Genomic DNA, 22,754 nt, shown 5'->3' on the forward strand with positions numbered 1-22,754 from the left:
ATTTCAAATGGCAATTTTGAGGAAAGAACACTTTAGAAGAACACACCTGATTTATGACTAATAAGTAATAATATTTCATGGCCCGCTGAGAGGAAGCTCACTTTCACCAGCTTTGGTCTCAGGGCCAGATCTAGACAGAATGCTGGCACATTCCTTTGGCAGTACCTCTCTGCCAGGCTTCCTAGGCACGATTCCTGACTCACCCTCCATCCCATGCCCCAAAAGAAGCCCTGTATTTAGGGAACCAAGGGTAGTTTGAGGGACACCAGGGCTTTTTTTTCCATCTGGCCCTAACTTGCTAAGTGACCCTGGTTAATTATACTCCTCTCTCCTGGAGCTAAGGATAATGAGGATAATTAATTTTATTTTTCAGTTATGTGTATTGTAAACATACACAAATTCGCTATGTAAACATAATAGTTCTGACAAATACCTTGAAAATAATGATGGTTATTTGAATGGTAATCATTCTTAGTATTGAGCTTTTCCTTACCAACATTAAAATTCCCACCATTGACCTGGGCTTTTTCTTTCATTCATTGTTTTTTTTGTTTGTTTGTTTGTTTGTTTTTTAAGTAATCCTTTTCTGGGCTAAAGAGTCCGGCTGTAAAATCTAGTCCTGGATAGTAGCATGTGAGATAAAACATTGGCCTGGGAACAATTGCTTCAATTGCTTTAGCACAGATTTTCCCCTCAAATTGTCTTTTCTTAAATTATGGGAAACCGCATTCCACCCTGATTCTTCTCATGGGTCTAGTATAGTTTCAGAACAGCTTTTTTTTTTGTTTTTTGTTTTTTGTTTTTTTTTAACTGACAGGTGATTTTACCATAGGTTATGGTCTTCTAAATCTTATGAAACTCCATGAATTCATAAAAATGCATGAATACAGATTTAATCAATAGATCACCAAGGCTTGAAAAATGTTTGACAGGCCAAAATAGCTCTCCAGGAGCAGTTCCTGCCCATTAACTGCATATTATAAGCTGCATATCAAAATGCGAGCCCATTGGCAACCGAACATGTATTTTTCAGAAATTGATTGAATGTGAATTTTACCCACCAGAGAGCAGAAAGACTCCAAAAGAACTGTTCGAGCCTGCTGAAAGCATAGCATATTTTAAAGACTTAGCTAAGTTATATACTGACTTTCGCTGAGGGTTGTAGAAGAATTTTGTACTTAGTGTCATGGGGAAAATTTTTCCAGATATGCGTAGTTAGTAACTTTGCAGTGAACATCCAGAAAGGTTGGAAAAGCCACCTGAAATGCTGATCATAAATGGAACAGAATATAAAAAGGTAGGAGCAGAAGAGCCTGTTTTTAATTAGTGTGTTATTAACTGCAGGAGGGTGACATGGTGCCAAGAGAGACAAAAGGTAAAAGTGGGATCCGGTGTGATTTGTTTCTAAATGACGCTTTCCCAACAGTTTGCTATGTACTGCAGGCAAACAAGTTGTGGCGGGGGGGTGTTTTGTAGTTAGAACGGATGACTTTTAAAACAGGCTTACCACTTACTAGCGTAATAACCCGGGCAGGGTACTTAACTCTCTGGGACTCAGCTTTCTCATCTGTAATGTGGGAGAAGAAGATAGAAGATTAATCTTAAAAAGCTAATGGTATTTCTATGCACCAGCCAAAAGTATGATACTATCTCTAATAGCATCACATAAAACATATCCAGGGATAAATGTAACAAAAGGATGGTAATTTCTAAGGAAAACTGATACAATGAACAAGTAAAGAAAATCCAAAAAGATGTCTTGACAAGTATTAGAAAGAAAGGGAGCATTTACAAGGGGGTCAGATAGAAGACAGCAAAGCAATAGTATTGCTAGACAAAAGCAAAAAATAGCCAGTAAATGTAACAAAAAAAGATGATGCCGCTTACAAACGCATTATAAAAATCATGTTTGTTTGACTAAATCTAACAAAAACTAGACAGACTTCTACGAGGAATGTTATAACACTACTTAATGGACAAACATTTAAAAAAACACCCAGTAAATAATGAGACATTCCATATGCACGAGCAGGAAGATTTAGTAGCAAAAGCAATCCGTTCTCCCGTGGCATCATTCTTTCCGTTCAGCTGAGCTCCAGTCAAAATGCCCGTTGCACTTTTTATGGATCTTGATAAGCTGGATTTACAATAAAGAACAAAGGGCCAAAATTCTGCCAAAGAATCATAGGAGAGCAGGGGCTTGCCCTATCAGCTATCAGGAGTGATTATAAACCTGCACTGTTTAAAGCAGTTCGCCCAGGAATACACCAGATAGAGTCCAGAAACAGACCGACACACGGAACTGTGTTGTAAAACAGACCGAGTAAGCCAAATCAGTGGAAACGGTAGGAACTATTTAAAATCTAGACCTGAGCAAAATGGTTATTCATATGGATAAAAAAGGAACTTGTAGCTCTTTCTCCCTCACACTGTACACAGAGATTAACTTCAGGCAAATCAAGCACTGAAACTCTACAATTCTTTGTGGCCAATAGGTGAGTATTTTTAGGTATTGGGAAAGGAGAGAATTTTTTAAACTAGAAACAAAAAGTGCTAACTGTAAAGAAAAGATTGATAAACTTGACTATATTAAAATTAAATTTCTATTCCCCCAAACACATCAGAAATACAAAAAACAGACAAGTTACAAATTGGAAACAGATATTTGAAATACATATAACCAAAAACAACAAAGAAAATACAAAAAAGTCTGCAGATCAAGAAGAAAAAATAACCCAGTAGAAGAATGAACAAGAGACAGTAATAGGAATTTCAGAAAAAGAAATCCATAGGGCCAATAAATATAAAAGAGATAATCACTTTTTTAGGCATCAAGGGAAGCAAAAAACACTACATACCGTATCATACCGATTCAACTGGCAGAAATTTCAAAGTCTGAAAGTACCAAATGTTTGGAGAGGAAATGGATCTGCAGAGGTTCTTTGCTGATGGAGAGTCAACTTAACAAACCATTTTGGGAAAGAATTTGGCATTTTCCTGTGAGGAAGAGCAATCGTATACCCTCACCATTCCACCCCTAGATTTCCTCTCCAAGAGAAAGTTTCATATGTTATACCAAACGACATGCCCAAGAAATTCAGAGCAACAGTGTTTGCAGTAGCCAAAATACTGAATCTAGACAAATGTCCATCGACAGGGTAATATAACCTGTGATGCACTTCCTCTGTGGGACACAGAGATGAACCGTTGCTGCGTATAATGATATCGATGGATCTCAGCGGTCCACTACTGAGTAAAAAGGAAAGTAAGTCCCCCAAGGGGAAAGTCTAACTAACTCTCTTTTCATAAGTTTTTGGAAAACAACTAAAAATACTGTGTAGTAATATATCAAATAATATCAAGGAATTTCAAGGAAATGAGAAATAAAACCCAGGGTCATGGGAGGCCCAAGGACACGGTAAAGGAGGAACACACACATAATCGTTAATTATCAGTGTTCTAGTCCTTGTGTTGATGGTGGGTGTCAATAGATGTATAAGCAATAAAAAGAAAATGAAAAAATCAATGCAAAAGGGGTAAGAAGGTTGGAAAATTGCAGGAGAACACGTCTACATTCTTATAAGAGTTTATGTATTCCATCATATCTTAGATATGCCGAAGTAGTAATTTTATTTAATTATAAAAATAATTAACAATTATTTTCTGAAATTATGCCGGCATTTTCAGAAGAAAAAAAACCGAGGTGATTTCACACTTTTTCAAACCAAGCAGTCATTTGAGATTTGAAACATTAAAATAAATCGGCCTGACATTGAAATAGCATTTTTTTTTTTTTTGGCCAAATTTGCCAATGTGGAATTTTGAAGCTATTCATTCTAATCAAGAGGCAGGAGCTCTGTCCTTGTAATTCATCACCTTCTCGCAAGATAATACCTTAGAACTCTTAGCTGTCTTTTAAAAATTCTCTCTCAGAGGGTACTCACAGTAATTCTAGGAAATAGTCTGTTGGAGGTCTGCCTATTGTATTTGATAACCCATGTAGAAAAATAGAGAACCTTCTAAAGTATTAATTTAAGGGAAATTTTCTGAAGTTTGGCAGCTTTGATGAATTTGAGTTTCCTCCCTTAATTGTGTCAGGTGATGTAAGGAGATATGGAAAATTCTGTGACCTAGCAGTGAGGCTCTGACCTGTCGATTTAAAAAGGCCCCTAGAGGTAGAAGCAAGAACTGACTAACATCCTCTGCCCCAGATCACCTGGTGTCTATGCTGAGCACATTCCTGATCCATACTTCAACCAGCTTTACAACCTAAGCATGGAAGTTTGCATTTCAAAGTACGTTTGGTACTTTGAATGCAATATTTCTTTTCATTGTTGCTGTGGCAAAGTGCAGAGTGCCCCCATGTTGACAGCCAACTGCTCTAAAAGACAATGACTCAGGGAAGCTCTCCAAGAAGATGTTGCCAGCCTCCTAGATATTTCCACAATATCCTTAAAGAAAGAGGAAATTGTTCATTAAGACATACAGCTGTTCGTAGAGAAACACAGAAAGCCAATTTTATTTCTTAATAAGCCTTGCAGAAGGAAAGGAAAATTGTTAAGATTGGTCATCTCGAGGGTTGAGTATCTGTGGGTTCCATCCTGATAAAACGAAATGCGTAAGATTTCCTAAATTCGTCTGTTATGCTAAAATTTTTCCCATGTCAAATATTACTTATAGTGAGTCACTGGCTAAGCTAAATGACTTCCCTTCTCTTTCACACTTTCTTTCTCATTGTATTACATGTTATGATGGAGTTTTATCTGTTTCTCTAAAAAGTAAACCATCCTTTGAAACTCTGAAGGAAGCCTACCACTGTGTTTATGGGACGGAGACTTACGTCTCCAACCATGTTTTATTCTTCACTAGATTCATGTCATAAAAGCACAACCCTGTGGAGCTCCTACAGTAGCAATAGGGCATCTCTTTGTTTTATGTCCCATGCCTAAAGTGCATTTCCTCACTGTTTTCTTGAGCTACTCTTGAAAGAAGACATTATCCAAGAGGTATTTTACAAAGAATAAATAATGGGATTTTCATGCACTTTGAAATGGCGTTGCCTTACCACAAAGGGAAAGAGACCTTTTCAGTTGGCAGAAGTAAGCACCCATAATCTTTACCTACTGGACGTATTTATTCCTCCAAGTGTGTGTTCATGTCTTGCCTCATGTCTGCCCAATTAGGATGATTCTTCCCCCGACTCAGAGATCTGGATTCAGTTAAGTTCCCTGCCCACGTATGGTGCTCTCTTCAGAGTGTCCGGACCTGAGGTGGAGGAGCTCTCAGAGGTCTCCAACTTCACGATGGAAGATGTCAACAACCAGAAAATTAGGTATATAACCACTGTGTATTATTGACAGAGTTTGTAAAAATTGTATTAAAATATTTAAGCAACTGACTGGTAGTCCCTTGAAAGACTAAATTGCCACATTTTTAAACAGAGATGCAGCCGTCTTACGTGGGTTGTCCCAGAGCTCGTTCATTTGACTCAGCCCTCCCCTGTGCAGGTACTCGGCTGTGTCGGAGACTGACGGTCTGGTTACTGATGGCTTCCATTTCTCTGTCTCCGATACGGACCGCAACCGTCTGGACAATCAGATGTTTACCGTCACCATCACGCCTGTTCAGAACCCGCCTCCAGTCCTTGCGTTTGCGGACCTCATCACGGTAAACAGTTCTCAGAGCAATGGGCAGTGAGTGCTGTGCAGAGATGAAATCTGTTCTGTTGTGAATACAGGATTTCTACCTGAATCGGCTGCCAAGTTCTTCCTGCAAAGTGTCTAGGCAATTGTGTCGAGATACGCATGGTTTTCAGTCATGAGTTTTTCAGAAAGTATGAGAAAATATATGCAGAAGATCAAATAATTGTATTTACATTATTTAGTCAAAAAAATTCATGTGCTAGACATAAATGCTAAGTGTGTGTAGTATTTTGTATACTATACTAGGTACATATAGTAATGGAAGTAAAATTATAAATGGAATATATCTTTCAGGAGTTAAAAATCTAATGCTTCTGAGCACTAAAATACGAGGAGATGGACAATGTCCCCAAGTCACTTTTTAAGCTAATATTTATTACTGTAAAGCTTATTTATAGTTCCCAGTGGTGGGGAGGGAGGGGGCCATAAGATATGTCCCGTTCATGAGGTTACGCAGACCTGAGTTCAAATGCTGCTTCTGTTATTGACTAGCTGAGTGACCCTGGACCAACGATATAATCTTTCTTAGCCCAATTTCATCTTTAAACTGCAACTATGCCTGTTATCTAAAGGATTGCTCTGATTGTTAACAAAATACCATTTTAAACCGCCAGTACATACCAACACATGGTAGGGATTCCATAAGAGTTAATTCAGTCTCCTTGTCCTGCTCTGTGTACATACCACATGCCAAAAACTCAAAGAGTTTTTCTGGTTTTGCCAAGCAACTAAAAATCCGTAAAACTGACTTGTTTCCAAATGGTTCTGCTATTGCATACCCTGGAAACCCATTTGGCTCTTCTCCATCACCAGAGTCAGGGTGAGCTTCTGCTCTGTACCTCGTAGATCTTCCTACATCTGGCCACGCATTGTTCAGAGTGAAAGACTCAGGCGCCCCAACAGGCCAGCAGAAGCACTAGGATCAGGTCACGGGGTTAGCATACAAAGCAGGGCCCTAAAGGGAAAAAGTTAGGTCCAGCAGGTGCTTTTACTAAGATGGATTCATTTTCCTCCTTAACCTTAAGGTTAGCACTCACTTTGGGGTGTGGGGAGGAAGCCCTTTCCTCCTGCATCCCTATCAGCACGTACCCTAAGGGGGTGAGCGGGACGTTCCTGCTGGGTGGGGGCGCCTGCAGGACAGTCACCCTCCCCGTACGCGGTACGCGAGGGAGGACGCCCGGACGGTGGTCCCCGGGCTGCAGGCTTTGGAACCACAGGAGGGAAGCGAGGCAGCCGAGCCGCTGTGCTGCTGGGCTCAGGCGGGGGTCAGAACGGGCCGGAGCCCCTTCGTAACCAGGTCCGTCAGGGAGGCAAGCGCAGCTCTGAGGGGAGACACAGGAGCCGGGTGGCGGAGTGCAGCTCTGCGAGGCGCGGCGCGATGGCCGGCCCGGGGCCAGCACGTCCCTCCCCCCGTCTGCAGAGGCTTCGCCTCCTCCGGGCAGCGGAACCGGTGCTGGGAGGTCCCCCCCGGCAGCACGTTCCGGTCCTGCTCTTCGCGGCAGTTGTGGGCCGCCGCCGGGGACTGCAGGATCTCTTCTTTCGCAGGTCGAGGAGGGAGGGCGAGCCCCCCTCTCCTTCCCGCACTTCTTCGCCGCCGCCGACCAGGACGGCCTCCGGAGCGACGCGGTCATTACGCTGAGCGCGCTGCCCCGCTACGGCTGCATCGAGAACGCGGGCACAGGTAGGCCGTGGCAGGGCGGCCGAGTCGCTCCAGACCTGGCGACAAGGCGGGGGGGCAGCTGCCTCCAGTCCAAGCTGGACGTGGGGGCTAAGGAGGAGCAGATCCATTTCCAAGACACAGGAGGGAGGGAGGTTCAGTCACTCGGGGTCTCCTGAGCGCTTCCTGTGTGCCAGGCGCAGGGCTGTAACGGGACACGAAAGGTACAGGCACCCCTACCTGCCTGTGGCCGCAGACCCTGGGGGGCGGGGGGACAGATAAGAAGCCGAACAAAGGAGAAGATCGGATGAGATGTAGGAGGCCCCTCGGTGCTGCGAGACGAGACAGCGGCGTGGGGGTCGGCAGCGCCAGCAACAGGGAGAGGAAGGACCCATGGCCTCGGAGCCCAGGGTCAAGGACATAAGGATGCCTGTCCTTCCGCTGCAAGGCGGCCGCAGCTCACCTGAGCGCCTGCTCCGGGTTCAGCTCCTTCGAAGGCTGTGACAAGGATTGGAAGGCCTGCTTGTCCGTCTGTGACCCCTCCACAGCTCCCCGCTCCACCATCTGCCCTGGACCCCCGCGGCTCTTGCTGCGTGTCGCAGGGAAGGAGAGGCGAGACGGCGTGTCCTGTCCCCGGCCCCCCGACACCGCGGTGACTGGCAGTTGAGACAGGTCCTGGCAGGTCACCGGCGGCTGCCTCTGCGGTGAGATCTCCGAGGGCCGGTGCGTGGCTCTAATTGGCGTGTCCCTAGCAGCTCCCGCAGAGAGGCCCTGGACTGAGCGTGTCTGGGGCCAGCATGAGGCCCGGGGTTGGAGCCTCGTCCCCTGGAATCCACTTAGCGGCGGCTGCATGTTCCTCCGGAAAACTGCGGGTCCTTCCCCCGATCTTGCCTTTCATTGCGGGCACTCGGGGTTGTTTATCGCCGACTTAGATCTGTCTCAACACGTGTTTGTGCCAGAGACGGAGGGTGCGGAGGTGAGCGAGACACAGCCCCTGCCTGGAGGGGGAGACGGAGAGGAAGACCAGCAAATGCCAGGAAATCAAACGTGCTGGCCCAGGGCAAGGGCCAAGCCCTGAGGAGGTACACAGCGCGGAACAGTGAATTCCGTCTGAGCAGGCAGAATGGCTGTTGGAAGGGACGGGTCCGTGAGAGGCTCACGGCGGGCAGAGGAAGGGCACGCACGAAGGTGGGGAGACCTGTCTCTCCCTCTTTTCTCTCCAGGATTTTGGTTTTTTTTTTAAAGCCTCCCTACGCGCTTTGATGTTAACCTGGACTGCCTGCAGGGGAGTATTTCCCTGGCCTAGAAGTCAAACTTCTGCCAAGCTCCAGCTCTCTAAACAGTGATTCTCAAACTCTCGTGGGTACTCGACTCAGCTGGAGGCTTGTGAAAACACAGTGGGCAGAGGCTGGGGGGCCCCTGCGTTTGCATGTCCCCCAGCTCATAGACGATGCCACAGCTGCTGGCCCGGGGACCGCATTTGGAGAATCACTGCTCTGCGTCAGTATGAGCCTGGGAGTAAGAAAAAGGCGCTCAGGCGGCGGTGGGAGGGGCTCGGGGTGCAGATAATGATTCCAAGACACTTTATGGGCTCAGGCCCTCTCTCTGGGGTGTTCAGCCCGGAGCCTGTTTTGTGTGTCTGAAACCGGCTATCCAGATTCAGAACCCAGCAGTTCTGCAGAATGCCTTTTGGATACTATTACAAGGAGCAGCTTTAACTTCTTACCAGCAAGCCAGGAAGAAACAGAATAATTCTGTTGTGAGGCGGGAAAGGAACAGCACGGGCTCCACGGTCAGTTAGGACCAGAGCAAAAGAACAGACCCTTGAGGGTCTCGAGGGCGTGCGTCACCGGTTTCCGCACGACACGGTAGTAGATGTTCCGGATGAGAGCCTGCGTGCATCAGGAATGGTTTAATTTGCACGCAGTGTACTCTGCTGAAGGGCGCGAGGAAGCACACTAATGACAACGATTTACGTGAGAAAGCAGAAGGTGCAGTTTTGAAACTGGGAAGGCTGGTGCTTAAAGCTTCGGTGACAGATTTGCTTGTTGAATGGCTTGTTTTCCAATGACAGGAAGTGAGTCATTTCTCTCTGGGAGTTTATTTTTAGGCATCATTTAGTTTATTAACCCAAGTAAACAAGCCACATTTTTCATATTTGCTGTCGGTCAGTGTAAAGGGAAAATAAAAATTTGAAGGAATGACAGCACTCTGTCCTGGAAACACCGACCTGTGTGTGCTGGGGACTGTCCGGTCACAGCTCGCTCAGACTCCTCCATGCTCCTGGTGTCAAGAGGAACGGAACCCGATGGGTAAAATCTAACACATTTCATGTCGAAGAAAAAACACTTGTCCTGAGTTCTTATTTCAAACAAATTGTAAGTAATACTTTTTCAGTCCTAGCCTTTCTGTTGGAAGGTTAACCAAAAAAATGACACTGTCTACAATTTAGGAAGTCAATGGCTTTTTGATTTATGACCTGATCTTTGCAAAGAGCCGTGGAAGAGACAAAGAGAAAGCTTTGTTGCTTTCAGAAATTCTATACACACTTTTCTTTGTTGATATGTATCCAGGGGATGTTTGAAGATACAGGGGTTTCTTTTTCTCCTCTCTTCAGAGGAAAATGTGGTAACAACTTAAAATCAATCAATTAGAGAGACTCAGACCAAGGAAGAGACAAGCCATCCATCATTTAGACAGTGTTTACTCTTCCCCTTGGCCTTTTCCGGGTTTGGCTGGGGTTGGGATGAAAAGAAGAGTTAACCAGAACCAGCTCGATGTCCGGAGCTCGGCACGGAACTTGAGCATCTCAGTGCTTGGACGGCTGTGGATGGTCTCGGAGCATCGCAGCAGCCCTGGTGTGCCATCCCGGGGGCTGAGCTCTGACCCATGGGGAGGTTTCCTTAAGGAACTGAGGTCAAATGAACACACGCTTATTGAGGTATCTCTTAGATCAAGTATACACTTAATCTTCTACATAGAGGAGGATTCCCGGGGCGCCTGGGTGGTTCGTTTGTTTAGCGCCTGCCTTCGGCTCAGACCATGATCCCAGGCTCCTGGGATCAAGCCCTGCATTGGGCTCTCTGCTCAGCAGGAACCTGCTTCTCCCTCTCCCTTTCCAGCTGCTTGTGCTCCCTCTCTCGCTTTGCTCTCGGTCAAATAAGTAAATAAAATCTCTCTAAAAAAAAAAAGGAGGAGGAGGAGGAGGAGGCTTCCTCTTGCGTGGTGTGCGAGGCAGGGTGGTTTTGAAACTGAGCAGAGCTTAAGGTAGCACCTTGCATTTGTGCTGTTACTCGTCTGAGGACTTACTTTATCACAGATTTCTAACAAAACAACTGCGGATTCTTTTTTTAAATTCTTGCTATATACAGTAACGCTCTGAGTGCTTTCGTGCGTTTTATCTCATTTGGTTCCCTGTCGAAACAGCCGGGCAGGCGTACCCCTGTGAGGATGAGAAATAGTAGGGAAACTGGAATTTGACCCCAAATCTTCCATTTCGGGCCTTCCATTCTTCCCATCCTCCATTGTTATCCTCCAGTGTATTTTGTCTTTTGTTGATAATGCTGTCATGTTTTCTAGTTCAGCCTAGTGAGCCAGCACGCGTGGATCAAGGTAAAACTTCTCTCTTGATGTTGACGCAGGTGATCGTTTTGGCCCTGGAGCTACCAGTGACCTAGAGGCGTCATTCCCTATTCAAGATGTCCTGGAAAACTACATTTACTACTTCCAGAGCGTTCATGAAAGCATTGAGCCAACACATGATATTTTTAGTTTTTATGTAACCAATGGACACAGTCGCTCAGAAGTCCACAGCATCAATATCACCATTGAGGTAAAGACTTCGAAGTTGGAACACGGGGCCTCTGACAAAAATGTCCCATCATTAGCTAGCCTTCCATGAGCTCAAAAACAAGATCGCATTTAACCTTCAGTTTTCAAGGTTAACTTAAAAATATAATTCTGACCTTGAGGACACTTGTAGAATTAAGGCTAGCATTTGGAGAGGGTCTGATTTGGAAATCTGAATTTCCACTTCGGGGTAAAATGTGTTTATTCTGTGTGAAAACGGTTTGTGAGGGTCAGACAGAGAAACAGTGTCAGTCTCATATTTAGCTGAAAACCAACATATACCTGTTATCCCCTGAAACTATTGTATTTAGTCACATGCATACTTGCCTTTTCTTACATTTGTGATGCATGTATTTGTTAAATTGTAACATCAGAGAAACATGTTCCTCGATGCTGTATTTGTTCTCACTTGAGCAGCTGGAGAGCTTGCTCTGCCAGCCCGGGGAGACAGAGATGGGAAAGGTAAAAGACAGCAATGGGATCCCCTCTCTCCCAGGAAAGGAACCTTCCGAGGTGGTCCAGGGGGCTGGCACGGGGTCAGGGAGACAGTTTTAGGAGCGCACGCCTTTAGATACGGTGCTGTCCTACAGTACTATGATACTCTTGGGGTTTTCTAGGACAGTTTTGATTTCAAACAATGTGCTCTTTTATCCTAAAAATATACTCATACTTCTCTAGCCACATGTCCAGATTTTTGGTCCAAAAAGCGCCATCACTGTCCCCATGGAAAATATCTTGAAGATTTCTGTAGATCGTCCATTTCTTTTCAAGGGGACATTTTGCTGGTGTGACTTGCTCCTCTTTCAAACAAGCCATTTTGACGGGGAATTGCAGATGGTGACCATTAAATACTATTTTGAGAGTGAAAGTTGGTGTGACAATGGTGCTTTCGCTGACTAAGGTGCATTTTCTTTCTTAAACCAATATCCGCGTGAGACCTGATAGTTTATGCTTTCACCAGAGAAAGAACGACGAGCCTCCCAGGGTGACCTTGCGGCCCCTCGGCGTGCGGCTGAGCTCGGGAGTGGTGATAAGCAATTCTTCCCTGAGCCTGCAGGACCTGGACACTCCGGATAATGAGCTGGTTTTTGTATTGACAAAAAAGCCCGACCACGGTAGGACCAACTGCATGGCAAGCTTCTTAATCCAGAAGGCTGTTAGGACTTTAGAATAAGCACAGATTTCTGTTGGTTTTTCCTGCACTTTGCCTGTGCGTAGCCCATTCTTTGCATCAAAGTATAATCAGATTCACAGCTAGCCAATATTCTTTGGGGTCACCGTGGACACCAGTGGCTCTAAAAAGTCTGAATCCCAGGTAATTGGTGTCTCGGAAATTCAATTTCAGCTGTTTTCTTGCTCTCTTATATAACCTCGGGCAAGACAGGTTTAGAGTTCTGTTCTCAGAGCAGGCTTCATTACTGAATGGTCCTGGGCCACCTCATGCAAGCAACAGGGTGGCCTCCTTGCTATTAATTGCACAAGTGTTCACATCAGGTTAGAGGTGAGCTGGATGTCTTTATGAACTTGATCCTTTTGCAAAGAAAGCACTTTTCCTGATTAAACCAGAGGTAAAAACCACCATGGGAATCTTTTACCTACTTCTTTTCTAAGTGCCGTCCCTCTGGTATTAGCCAAAGCTCTGGAACTTTCATCTCCCGGGGGGTACGTTAGTGTATCATAACCCCGTGGTCTTTTAAAGATGAAGCTTCACTGTCGATGGAAGGTTAATAGAAGAGTCTGTTGGTCATTGTGTTTTATCTTCCTTCACTTTTACTTACTTTAATGAAGCACTTTAACTGTCCCATCATGATACACATGACCCTCGAAAACAGAAAAATATGCTCCCACCCAAAGATGTCTAGTGTCCTTCTGAATTTAAAAGGAATTCAAAACAGTCCCTTCTCCCCTGCCAGGTGCCCTAGAGGGAAAGCAGCAGAAGTGCACCGTTTGCACTTTGCAGATGGGGAAAATAAGGTGTAGTTAATGCAGTGACTTTGAGTTCATGCAGGGAGACTCGATTTCTAAGCCACTGTATTACCACATGAATTGTGTCTCCTTAAGAGATTTTTGAACAGGAAAGGTTGCATCTTATCTTCTTTATTTGTAGATGAGGCCGCAGAGCAGCCCCCTGTGCCTCTACAGAAAATTCTCAGTCATTGGTCATTTATGTGTGTGTGTCACCAAGAGCCTGTGAGGTGCTGGACAGTCTACCCAGGCTCATGCTAGCTGAAAAATCGGGCCATTCTTTGGTGCCATATGTATTCTACTTTTGTTTCTTTGTTTTTCTTTACTCTCTTCCTCAGGCCGTCTGCTCTGGAGGGAAACTGCTTCTGAGCCTCTGGAGAATGGAAGGGTTTTAACTGAAGGCTCCTCCTTCACCTACCAGGATGTGCTGGCCGGGCTGGTCGGGTACATGCCTGCTGGCCCCGGGGTGGCAGTGGATGAGTTCCGGTTCTCCCTCTCGGACGGCCTCCACATGGCCACCGGGAGGCTGGAGATCTACATAGAGCTGCCTACAAGCGGCTCCCCCAACGTGGCCGTAAACCGAGGCCTTCAGCTCTCAGCAGGTACCGCGGGGATGCGAGAGAGCGCTGCGGTCCCTCCGCTCCACTCGGTCCTTGTCGGTGCGCGGGCCAGCTCTGCGGCGGGTGTCCGTCCTTGTCGGTGTGCGGGCCAGCTCTGCGGCGGGTGTCCGTCCTTGTCGGTGTGCGGGCCAGCTCTGCGGCGGGTGTCCGTCCTTGTCGGTGCGCGGGCCAGCTCTGCGGCGGGTGTCCGTCCTTGTCGGTGCGCGGGCCAGCTCTGCGGCGGGTGTCCGTCCTTGTCGGTGCGCGGGCCAGCTCTGCGGCGGGTGTCCGTCCTTGTCGGTGTGCGGGCCAGCTCTGCGGGCGGGTGTTAACGAGGCCTTCGGAAGTCAGAGGGAACGGAGGTGGGGAGAGCTGTTCTTGTAGGGACACAAGCGTTGTGAGTGACCAATGTTAATCTCTGTGTAACTGTCTGTGAATTTGAGAAGAGATTGAGAAGAGTTTAGAGCACTTCCAGGGCCCTTAAAACCTCCGTGTATCCAGCTACTCAGGCCAGGCTTCTTAGAACACGGCCCATGCCCAGCAGCCCCACGGGATACGACGGCAACAGCAACAGAAGAAATCCAACACAGCTTACAAGACGCTTATTTTCAAGTGGCAGGGGGTATGGGGGGTGCAATTCGGAAGCCATCATACACGGAAAGAGATTATAAAAATAGCTGAGAGTCACTAGATGTGGTATCCTAGGGTATAAGACTCGCAAGTTTGCCTGGAAGGACCCGTGACGTGTCAGTCTTGAATCAGTGGGCAGCTGGGAGTCTCTTACAGAGGGCGCCTTTTCCCCCCAGAACATCTGCATCCCACTGGGGTCCTATGTGTTTATCTACCCTTAGTTTCATATGTGTCTTGTAGTGAAAACTATACAGCATGATGGTATCTGAAAATTGGCAGATTCCCCAAGGTCCCCATTATCAATCTGAGATTTCCCTCTCGCCTATTGACAAGCTAGTCAGTCAGCCCGTCGGTGTTTCATGGGTGCTGATAGAAGACAAGAGACTCCTGGGTCAGAGACCACATACTTTGTTACTCATGCACGATGGGCAGCATTGCCATCAGCAACTTTGTATCGTTTCGCTCGGCACTCCAAGACTGGTGGAGACGATGCCGAAGGCCCGGATGGAAGCCTTCACGTGCAGTGGGGGGCGTTACAGAAGAGGAACGCTGAGCTTGGGGGTCTCTCCCTGTGACAGTAATGATAAGCAAGCCTGATCTTTGTCCCAGAGGAAGATTATCACCTCATCCCTCGGGGATGCTTGCTGAGAATGGCCTGGGGAAGAATAGTTCGGCCTTGTGTCGTTGGCATTACCGGCAGGAACGCACAGGAGGCCCAGGGCTCAGCCAAACACTAGGATGTATGACACATGAATGACAAGCACCTACTTCACCTGATTTTACTATTTTTAATATGAGCTGGACAGGAAAGCGAGGGGCAAGGCCCTGAGAAGAGGTGATCAGCACTTACTTGTGTCTCACCGCCGTCCCCAGCAACCTTCATAGCCTTCTAGGGCCCAGGACTCAGAGCCTCCTGTTTTATAATCTTGTAAATGTTGATTTTAACTATTAGGTTTGAGGTGGCAACAAGATACATTTATAAGTTTATGTAAATCTGTTGCTTATGATTTAATGAATCTCAAGATGGTAAATAAGTTAGGTCCAAGAAGGTTTCACCAAAGATGTAGGAGTTGATACATCAGTCTAGAGAGGGGTAACTGCTAGGTCCCAGGAGCAGAGTGCGCACGGCACAGGGACAGTGAAGTGGATCAGGAGAGAGAAGGGCTCAGATCTAAACCCAAGGGAGGATTAACAAATTGGGAAGTTGGGATTGTTTCACTTAGGGAAATTAAAATGTATGCAGTTGGAGATGGAGAAGCTCAAGCACCCAGTATTCACTTAAACCCAGGCAATGTGTGATCATTTAGTCTCTAGTCACCTGAAATCACTTGACAGTGATGGACAATGACCTCCTCTCTCCCACTCTTCCAGGGTCTGTAGCACGCATCACAGAGCAGCATTTGAGAGTGACAGATACCGATTCGGACGACCGGCAGGTGATGTACATCATGAAGGAGGATCCTGGCGTGGGGAGCCTGCAGATGGTGAAGAATGACAACCCCGAGCAAATCTCCGTGAAAGGCCCCGTCCGGAGCTTCACCCAGGCCGACATCAGCCAAGGTCAGCCGGCTCTCCTGCACCTGCCCGGACTCAGAGTCCACCCACAGTAGCAAATGGGAGTTAAATGCCTGGTGCTTGTGGCAGTAAACTGCACTCTTTGTTTTGAATGAGAGCTGGTTATAGTTTCATTTATTCTTTCTTGTCTCCTCCAATTTTTGTGAAAAAAAAAAAAAAAGAGTATCCTTCTTGGCTAAAATGTGTTCATGCTTTGACATAGCATTGATGAAATTTGGGGCTCTTATGGAGGGAAAAAAATCATTTTGACTTGCTATGATGCTAAAAAGTGTGTGTGAGAGAGAAAGGGAAAAGGAAGTGAATTGGGATGGATTAAGGTGGAAATTATGCCTGCCTTAGGTGAGCGATTTACATCTCTCTTCAGCTCCCCAAAGAGCACAAGTTAATGAACTCAGCAAAATGGAAGGGCGTAAATCGGAGCTGCCCGGGGGAGATGACGTAGCTCATCCCTCCTCCAGGAAATGCTGATGTGACGTAGAAGCATAAACGTTAAATGCTCCGGCGCTACTGTACAGTTCTTTCAGGAGTAAAAAAGGGGGGGAAGGTTACATCGTGGGGGGAAAAAGTAACCCAAAGTCATGGGACAACGTGCGATTCCATTTGGAGATGGAAACATGGCCCCGAGGAGCAGAAATAAAGGTCTCGTCCATGCGCTGGCACTCAGATGGGTCACAGCCGAGTTCTCAGTGGGCCTGTCTGTCCTTTACCGAAGGGCCCGGAGTGGACCACGGGGTAATAGTTCCTTAATTATTCTTGGCCTCAGTGTGTCTTTGTAAGAATGAGACTGGGAACCTCCCCCCAGATGTTTGGTTACATTTACATCGTGAGGTACCTGGAGGGGATGCGGAGGCTGAACAAAAATCTCGGGTTCATGCTTCTCCCCGTGGATTGTTGTGACTAGTGTGTAGAATGGGTCTGTTAACTTGTTGGTTGGAGCTGTAGTCGGTGTTGTCCCAGAAATGACTTAAGGCTGCCCTGGGAGGCGGGAGCGAGGGGCTCTGGGAAAACATGGGCTGCATGACGTTGGCATTGGGCCCATGAGGCGGGTGCCGTCGCTGCGCCTTTTCCGTGTGGCTACTTCCTTCGAGTCTTTCCCATAAGCTAAGCCTCCACAGACGGTGGTACTTGGGCTGATTTCATTATGAGAGTGTTTCTGATGAGGAGGAAGTCAAGATTGAGAGGGAAAGGGAGGAATTGAAAACGTCAGATTAACGTGTCGAAAGCCATGCCCAAGAGAGGAAGGTGTTAATGGCGTCAATGGTGTGAATACCGCTCAGATCCCCACTTCCCGCTTCAGAAATAAGGGCAGAAAGCGCTGATCGAGAATCTTCATTATCTTGTCCTTTTTTACAGGCCAAGTAGAATACAGACACGGGAAAGGAGAATCTGGCGGGAGCTTCGCTTTTAAATTTGATGTGGTTGATGGAGAAGGCAACACGCTGATGGGCCAGTCATTTTCCATCAGCGTTTTGGGTAAGGGGGCATTGGGTTTCTAAAAATATTCCAGAAGGTCTGAGGTCATAGAGTGTACACTGGGCTCACCTTGTTACCCAGCTCCGTGGGACTCTGGAGCCCTGTCCCCGCTGTAGCGAGAAGCTCTGGCTCCTTGGGGCTGTCTTTGAGGGACAGGTCCAAGCATTATTCTGATTTTACTCCTGGGCCCCAGGCCCGGAACGGAAGGAAGGAGGCTGAAAGGACCCCTTTCCAATCACTGTTTCTGACATTTTCAGAAGACAATTCCCCACCAGTCATCACCACCAACAAAGGGCTGGTCTTGGATGAGAACTCAGTGGAGAAAATCACCGCTCTGCAGCTCTCCGCCACTGACCAGGAGAGTACGCCGACAGACCTGGTCTATACCATCACGAGACAGCCCGAGCTGGGCCACCTGGAACATGCCGCCTCACCAGGTGAGCCTGTCCACTCTTGCTTCGTCCAACCAAAAGGTGGGATTTGTAAGTGTTGGGGGTAAGCCACACACACCTAGAGCCTGCCTTGGTTAATAGTTATCTTTGCCTTGTTGATTTTGACCATTATGTACTGCTTTGTATCATACTCGGCACACAGTAGGTGCTCAATAATTCTTTGCTGGAAGTTGAACAGACAATTACAACTTTATGTAAGCAGCCTTGTCTCCATGACCAGATGGTCAATTCCTTTAGGGCAAACACTGCAGAACCGTTCTTCTAACGTCTGAACACCTGGCACCGTTATGATGCACCACATTTAAAAACTGTAATTCAGGAAATAGCCAGTGAGCATGTGTATTGGGCAAGATTCTAGTTGAGCTTCTGCTGAGGGGGCAAAAATAGATAGAGGAGGCCCCTCACCCTCCAGTGTGCTCTGTTGGACGAGACAAGGAGCCTCTGCCTCTAAACACTGATAAGGGAAGAATACCGCAGGTATTTTTGAACTGTGTAAACCTGGTATCCTAGAAGGGAGATACTGCATTGGGTATCAAAAATGGGAGAGGCTGCATTAGGTAGGAGGGTGCACAGTGATGTTGTTTAAAATTTCCCTTAGAGGATGTCCGAGTAGCTCAGTCGGTTAAGCTTCTGCCTTCGGCTTGAGTCATGGTCCCCGGGTCCTGGGTTTGAGTCCCACATTGGGCTCCCTGCTCAGTGGAGAGACTGCTTCTCCCTCTGCCTGCTGCTCCCCCTGCGTGTGCTCTCTCTCTCTTTCTCTCTCTCTGACAAATAAATAAAATCTTAAAAAAAAAATTGGTGCTTGGGAGGAAAGTTTGAGCAGAGAGACATGGTGTTACTTTCAAAGATGGGAATGGCACATGGGCACATTCAGAAAATAGTGAGTGGGCAGGTTTAGCTAAAGCTTATATTCTGAAATAGGAGTAGATGCGGCCCATCGGTAGACTGAGATCTTATGAGGTTTTTTTTTTTTTTTAAAGAATTTATTTGACAGACAGAGATCACAAGTAGTCAGAGAGGCAGGCAGAGAGAGAGGAGGAAGCAGCTCCCTGAGGAGCAGAGAGCCCGATGTGGGGCTCGATCCCAGGACCCTGGGATCATGACCTGAGCCCAAGACAGAGGCTTCAACCCACTGAGACACACAGGCGCCCGTCTTACGAGGTTTTGAAAGCTGGGATGAGTGATCCCTGTGTAACTCAACAGGTGACAGAGAGTCACTGCAGAATTCTGGGCAGGGAAGGAAAGTGACCGCGATCCAGCGCCAGCAGGTGGACAGGAAGAAGGCGAGGGGAGCAGTGACGATGGGTCAGACGTCTCGCGTCCGGCCCAGGAGGAGGTAGTGAAGCTTCCCCTGGAGGGGCGGTAGGGGGAGGTAAGAGGAGAACCGTGTGAGAGCTCAGACCCAGCGCCCGGTGAACTGTGTTCAGTCAACAGCAGTCGGTGGAGAGTGGGGTGGGAAGGATTAGGGGGGCAGAACCTGCAGGACGCGGCCGCCCAATGGACCTGAGGCCCGGGAGTCACTTGCCCACGAGCCGTCTAAAGGTGGAGCTGTCTTTGTTTCGTACACCGTAGAGGCCCCGGTGGTTTGCATCCTTTGGATTTTAGGTTCCAAATCCTTCTTTTATTCCGCCGGGGGAGTCACAGAATAGGGGACGCGCTCACCGGGCTTCTACTCTCTCTAATACCGGGGGTCAGACCATGAGCAAACAAGACGGAGAGATCGGGTATCCGTGGCGATGTGTATTTTGGGGGAGAATAAGAGTGCGCCAGGGTGCAGGGAGCGAGCGGGGAGGGGAAGATTCCGTGTTACAAGGCGACGTTTGACCAGAGTCCGGGGAGGCTGCGGGCCCCGCCGTGCGGCCGTGAGAAGGAGAGGGTGTTGCAGTTGGGGATCGTGGGTTTCCTCCCCCACCCGGGGCGGGATCCGCCTGGCACCGTCCCTTCCGGAGGCAGCGAGACCGGCGCGTGGAGGGCAAACGGGAGGGCGCGCTGTGCGGAGGAGCTTCCAGGGGCGGAGGGTGGCCTGGCCCTGGCAGAGGAGGTGAGGGGCTGACGGGCAGGTGAGGGGCTGGGGGACGGGGAGGGGTTGTGTGTGCGGGGGGGGGGGGGTGTGGGGAGGCCGGAGAGATGGGCCGAAATCCCTGTGCACAGGAGCAAGCGGCCCACGCTTCGTCCTGAAGGTCCCGGGAGAAAAACACGTCAGCACTCCCAAGACCTTGGCTGCCGAAGACACTCGATAACTAATTCATGAGCTAATTGCCTCTGCCAGAATCCCGTCAGGCTGCTGATTGCATCTCGGGAAGATGAAAGGCCGGACACGTGGCTGCTGTGCAGGGCAGCTGCCCCTACGCTCTGCAGCTCGGAAAGCTCGGAGCCCCAGCAAGGCACCGCCAGCGGCCGGGCTGCGGGTCCCTCCCGGCCCTCACTCGTCTTTGACCCGGGGCTCTTAGGGCTTCCGTGTGCGGCCGCCTCCCTTACTCCTGTTCAGTGTTTACAATCTCGGCCTTCCCTGGGCTTGGATTCTGGCTGCCAAGACCAGGCCTGGGCTGCCTAGGGAGAGACGCTCGTGGTGGCCACACTTCTCCCTTCTCTCGCGAAGGCACCTGCAAAAATAGCAGGAGTGCCCCCCTCCCCGGACACGACCCTGCACTGCCCTTTGCCACCGGCCGGACTTCCCAACCCCGGTTCGCGCCCCCCGCAGGTGTTCTGAGGCCCCTCTTCCGGTCACGCTCTGTGGCCAGATCCGAGGCCGTCCCCTCCCCTGTCCTCTCGCGGACCCTTCCCACTGCGAATGGACCCCGGCTTTCGGCCCGTCCTGCCCCGCCAAGCCCATTCTGCGTCCTTTCTGTTGCATTTGGCCAGAATTCTCATCTTCCCCGCCTGCCCTAAGTGAGAACATAGTCATGAACTTGATTCTTTTTAGATGTGGAACGTGTCCCTTCAGAGGACATGCACGGTGACACCTCACATCCCTTTCCTAAGGCAGCGGGCGCAGCTCAGGCGAGGGACCCCGCGCCTCCCCCTTGGCCTCAGTGGTGAGGAGGGTCGGCGGGGGGCGGCCCGGCCGGTGCCTTCCGAGAAGAGCGCGGACTTCAGGCCCGTCCTGCGTCGGAGCTGCTTGGTGGCCTGTCGGACGTGTCGGCTCCCACGCGCCCGCACATGCCCGCTCACGGGGCAGCTCTGCAGTGGACCCGCTCGCGGCCGTCCGGTCCGTGGGTCGGACGGTTGCTCCCTGCCAGACAGACGGGGGAAGGGCTGCAGACCCCGTTTTCCTCCCGCGAGGAGAGGCAGCGCGCCGCGTGCCTGGGCGAACTGTGGGGAGACACAGCGGGCCTGCCGCCTCTGGGGCGTCGCGGGACAGCGAGGCCGTGTGTGCCCTTGGCAAGGCTGCGGGGCCACAGCCTCACCTCAGGGACTCTGAGGACCGTTTTTTCTCGTGTCATCGGAGTGAGAAGTCACATGATTGGAGAGTTGCTAAGCCTCTGAAGCGGAGAGACCAAGCTGTGGTGCCTTGAACAAGAAGTTAGTTTTCTCCCAGAGGTGGGGGCCCTGATGGCCTAAATGGCTCAGTGAACCCCGAGACGAGGCTCCCATCTCGGGTCCAAGTGACTCCTGTGACTGTTGTCATTTCCCAGCCGGCGATAAGCGACAAAGGCCAGGGGAGCCCCACGCCGCGCTCTGTGTTGGGAGGATCGCGGCGGATGGCGTCGGCAGCCCGGGCAGGAGGGTGGTCAGACGCGGCGGCGAGGAGGCTGCGGGCGGGACACCCCCCCACCCCGGCATCCGGGGGCTTCGGGGGGGGGGGACGGACGGGAGAAGTTTGTGTCCAAGTCAGGACGGGGGCGAGCGGCCCCGGCACGACCCCGGGTCTCAGCTCCCCGAACACCCGCTGAGCGGCTCCCCGCGGGGAGAGCATTGGTTTCGGGAGAGGGGACACGCGCAGGTGGACACGCGCACACATGGCTCCGCGACACGACACGGCAGGACAGGACGGTGGCGAGGTCGGCCTGAGAGAGGCGTGCGGGTGAGTCAGGAAGGACTCCTCCGAGGCGTTCCTTGTCCTCTCTCACTTGGTGACAAGAGAGGAGACACGTTTGGGTTCTCCCCAGGAGCAGGGAGCTACGAGCGGGCTGAGACTCCCGCGACACAGTGCCACGGCCTGGGCAACCTAACAGAGGACACGCGTTGTCCCACGGATCCGGGGCTGGACGTCGGAGGTCACGCTGTCCGCAGCGTCGTGATCCCCCCGAGGGCGGTGACGGACGACCCTTCCCAGGCCTCCCTCCTTGGCCCCTCAGAGTTGACCGTCTTCGCGCTCACAGGGCGCGCGCCCTGTCCCTGTCCGTGGACGCATGTGACAGACTCTCCCCTCTTCTAGGGACGCTCCTCGGACTGGGTTGGGGCCCAGTTCAATGACCACGTCTTAACCACGTGCGTTTGCAAAGATCCTGCTTCCCGTAAGGTCACAGCGTGAGGTACTGAGGGTGAGGACTTCAGTGTGCGAGCGCGGGAGTGCGGGGCCCAGTTCGTGCCCTGCAGGGGCTTTGAACGGAAGCTGGAGCTCAAGAGTGAGGGTCTCCCACTGCCTCAGCCTGCGCCGGGCCGGGCCGCGTGCAGGGCGCCGTCCCCGGCTCTGCGGGACGCGGGAAGGCCGAGGCAGTGGCCTCCCGGCCTGCTGGGAAGCAGTTCTTCAGGCTGCGGCCTCCGCGCACGCTTCCCTCACCCGGACTGAGCCTTCTCCGACGGGCCGCCCGCGGGGGGGCTGGAGCCCGGACAGGGTCGGTGTGCGGCTCCGTGGCACAGCCGGACACGGGGCTCAGCCAGCAGGCTCCTAAGGGACAATGTCCTCGGT

General features: G+C 49.7%; 1 protein-coding gene across 5 annotated transcripts in view; it reads left to right on the top strand.

Annotated features, from left to right (window-relative positions):
• FRAS1 (Fraser extracellular matrix complex subunit 1) overlaps positions 1 to 22,754 on the top strand; it is a 416,244-nt gene that overhangs the window by 316,757 nt on the left and 76,733 nt on the right. For all 5 annotated transcript variants that reach the window (XM_032334686.1, XM_032334684.1, XM_032334685.1 and 2 more), the window contains 9 exons: positions 5,184 to 5,332; positions 5,508 to 5,667; positions 7,248 to 7,383; positions 11,001 to 11,191; positions 12,170 to 12,323; positions 13,512 to 13,775; positions 15,774 to 15,962; positions 17,331 to 17,450; positions 17,708 to 17,887. In XM_032334686.1, coding sequence (XP_032190577.1) covers positions 5,184 to 5,332; positions 5,508 to 5,667; positions 7,248 to 7,383; positions 11,001 to 11,191; positions 12,170 to 12,323; positions 13,512 to 13,775; positions 15,774 to 15,962; positions 17,331 to 17,450; positions 17,708 to 17,887 — 1,543 coding nt within the window. The remainder of the gene's footprint in view (positions 1 to 5,183; positions 5,333 to 5,507; positions 5,668 to 7,247; positions 7,384 to 11,000; positions 11,192 to 12,169; positions 12,324 to 13,511; positions 13,776 to 15,773; positions 15,963 to 17,330; positions 17,451 to 17,707; positions 17,888 to 22,754) is intronic.

The sequence above is a fragment of the Mustela erminea genome, chromosome 2 (genome assembly GCF_009829155.1).
Source record: "Mustela erminea isolate mMusErm1 chromosome 2, mMusErm1.Pri, whole genome shotgun sequence".
Classification (NCBI taxonomy): Eukaryota; Metazoa; Chordata; class Mammalia; order Carnivora; family Mustelidae; genus Mustela; species Mustela erminea.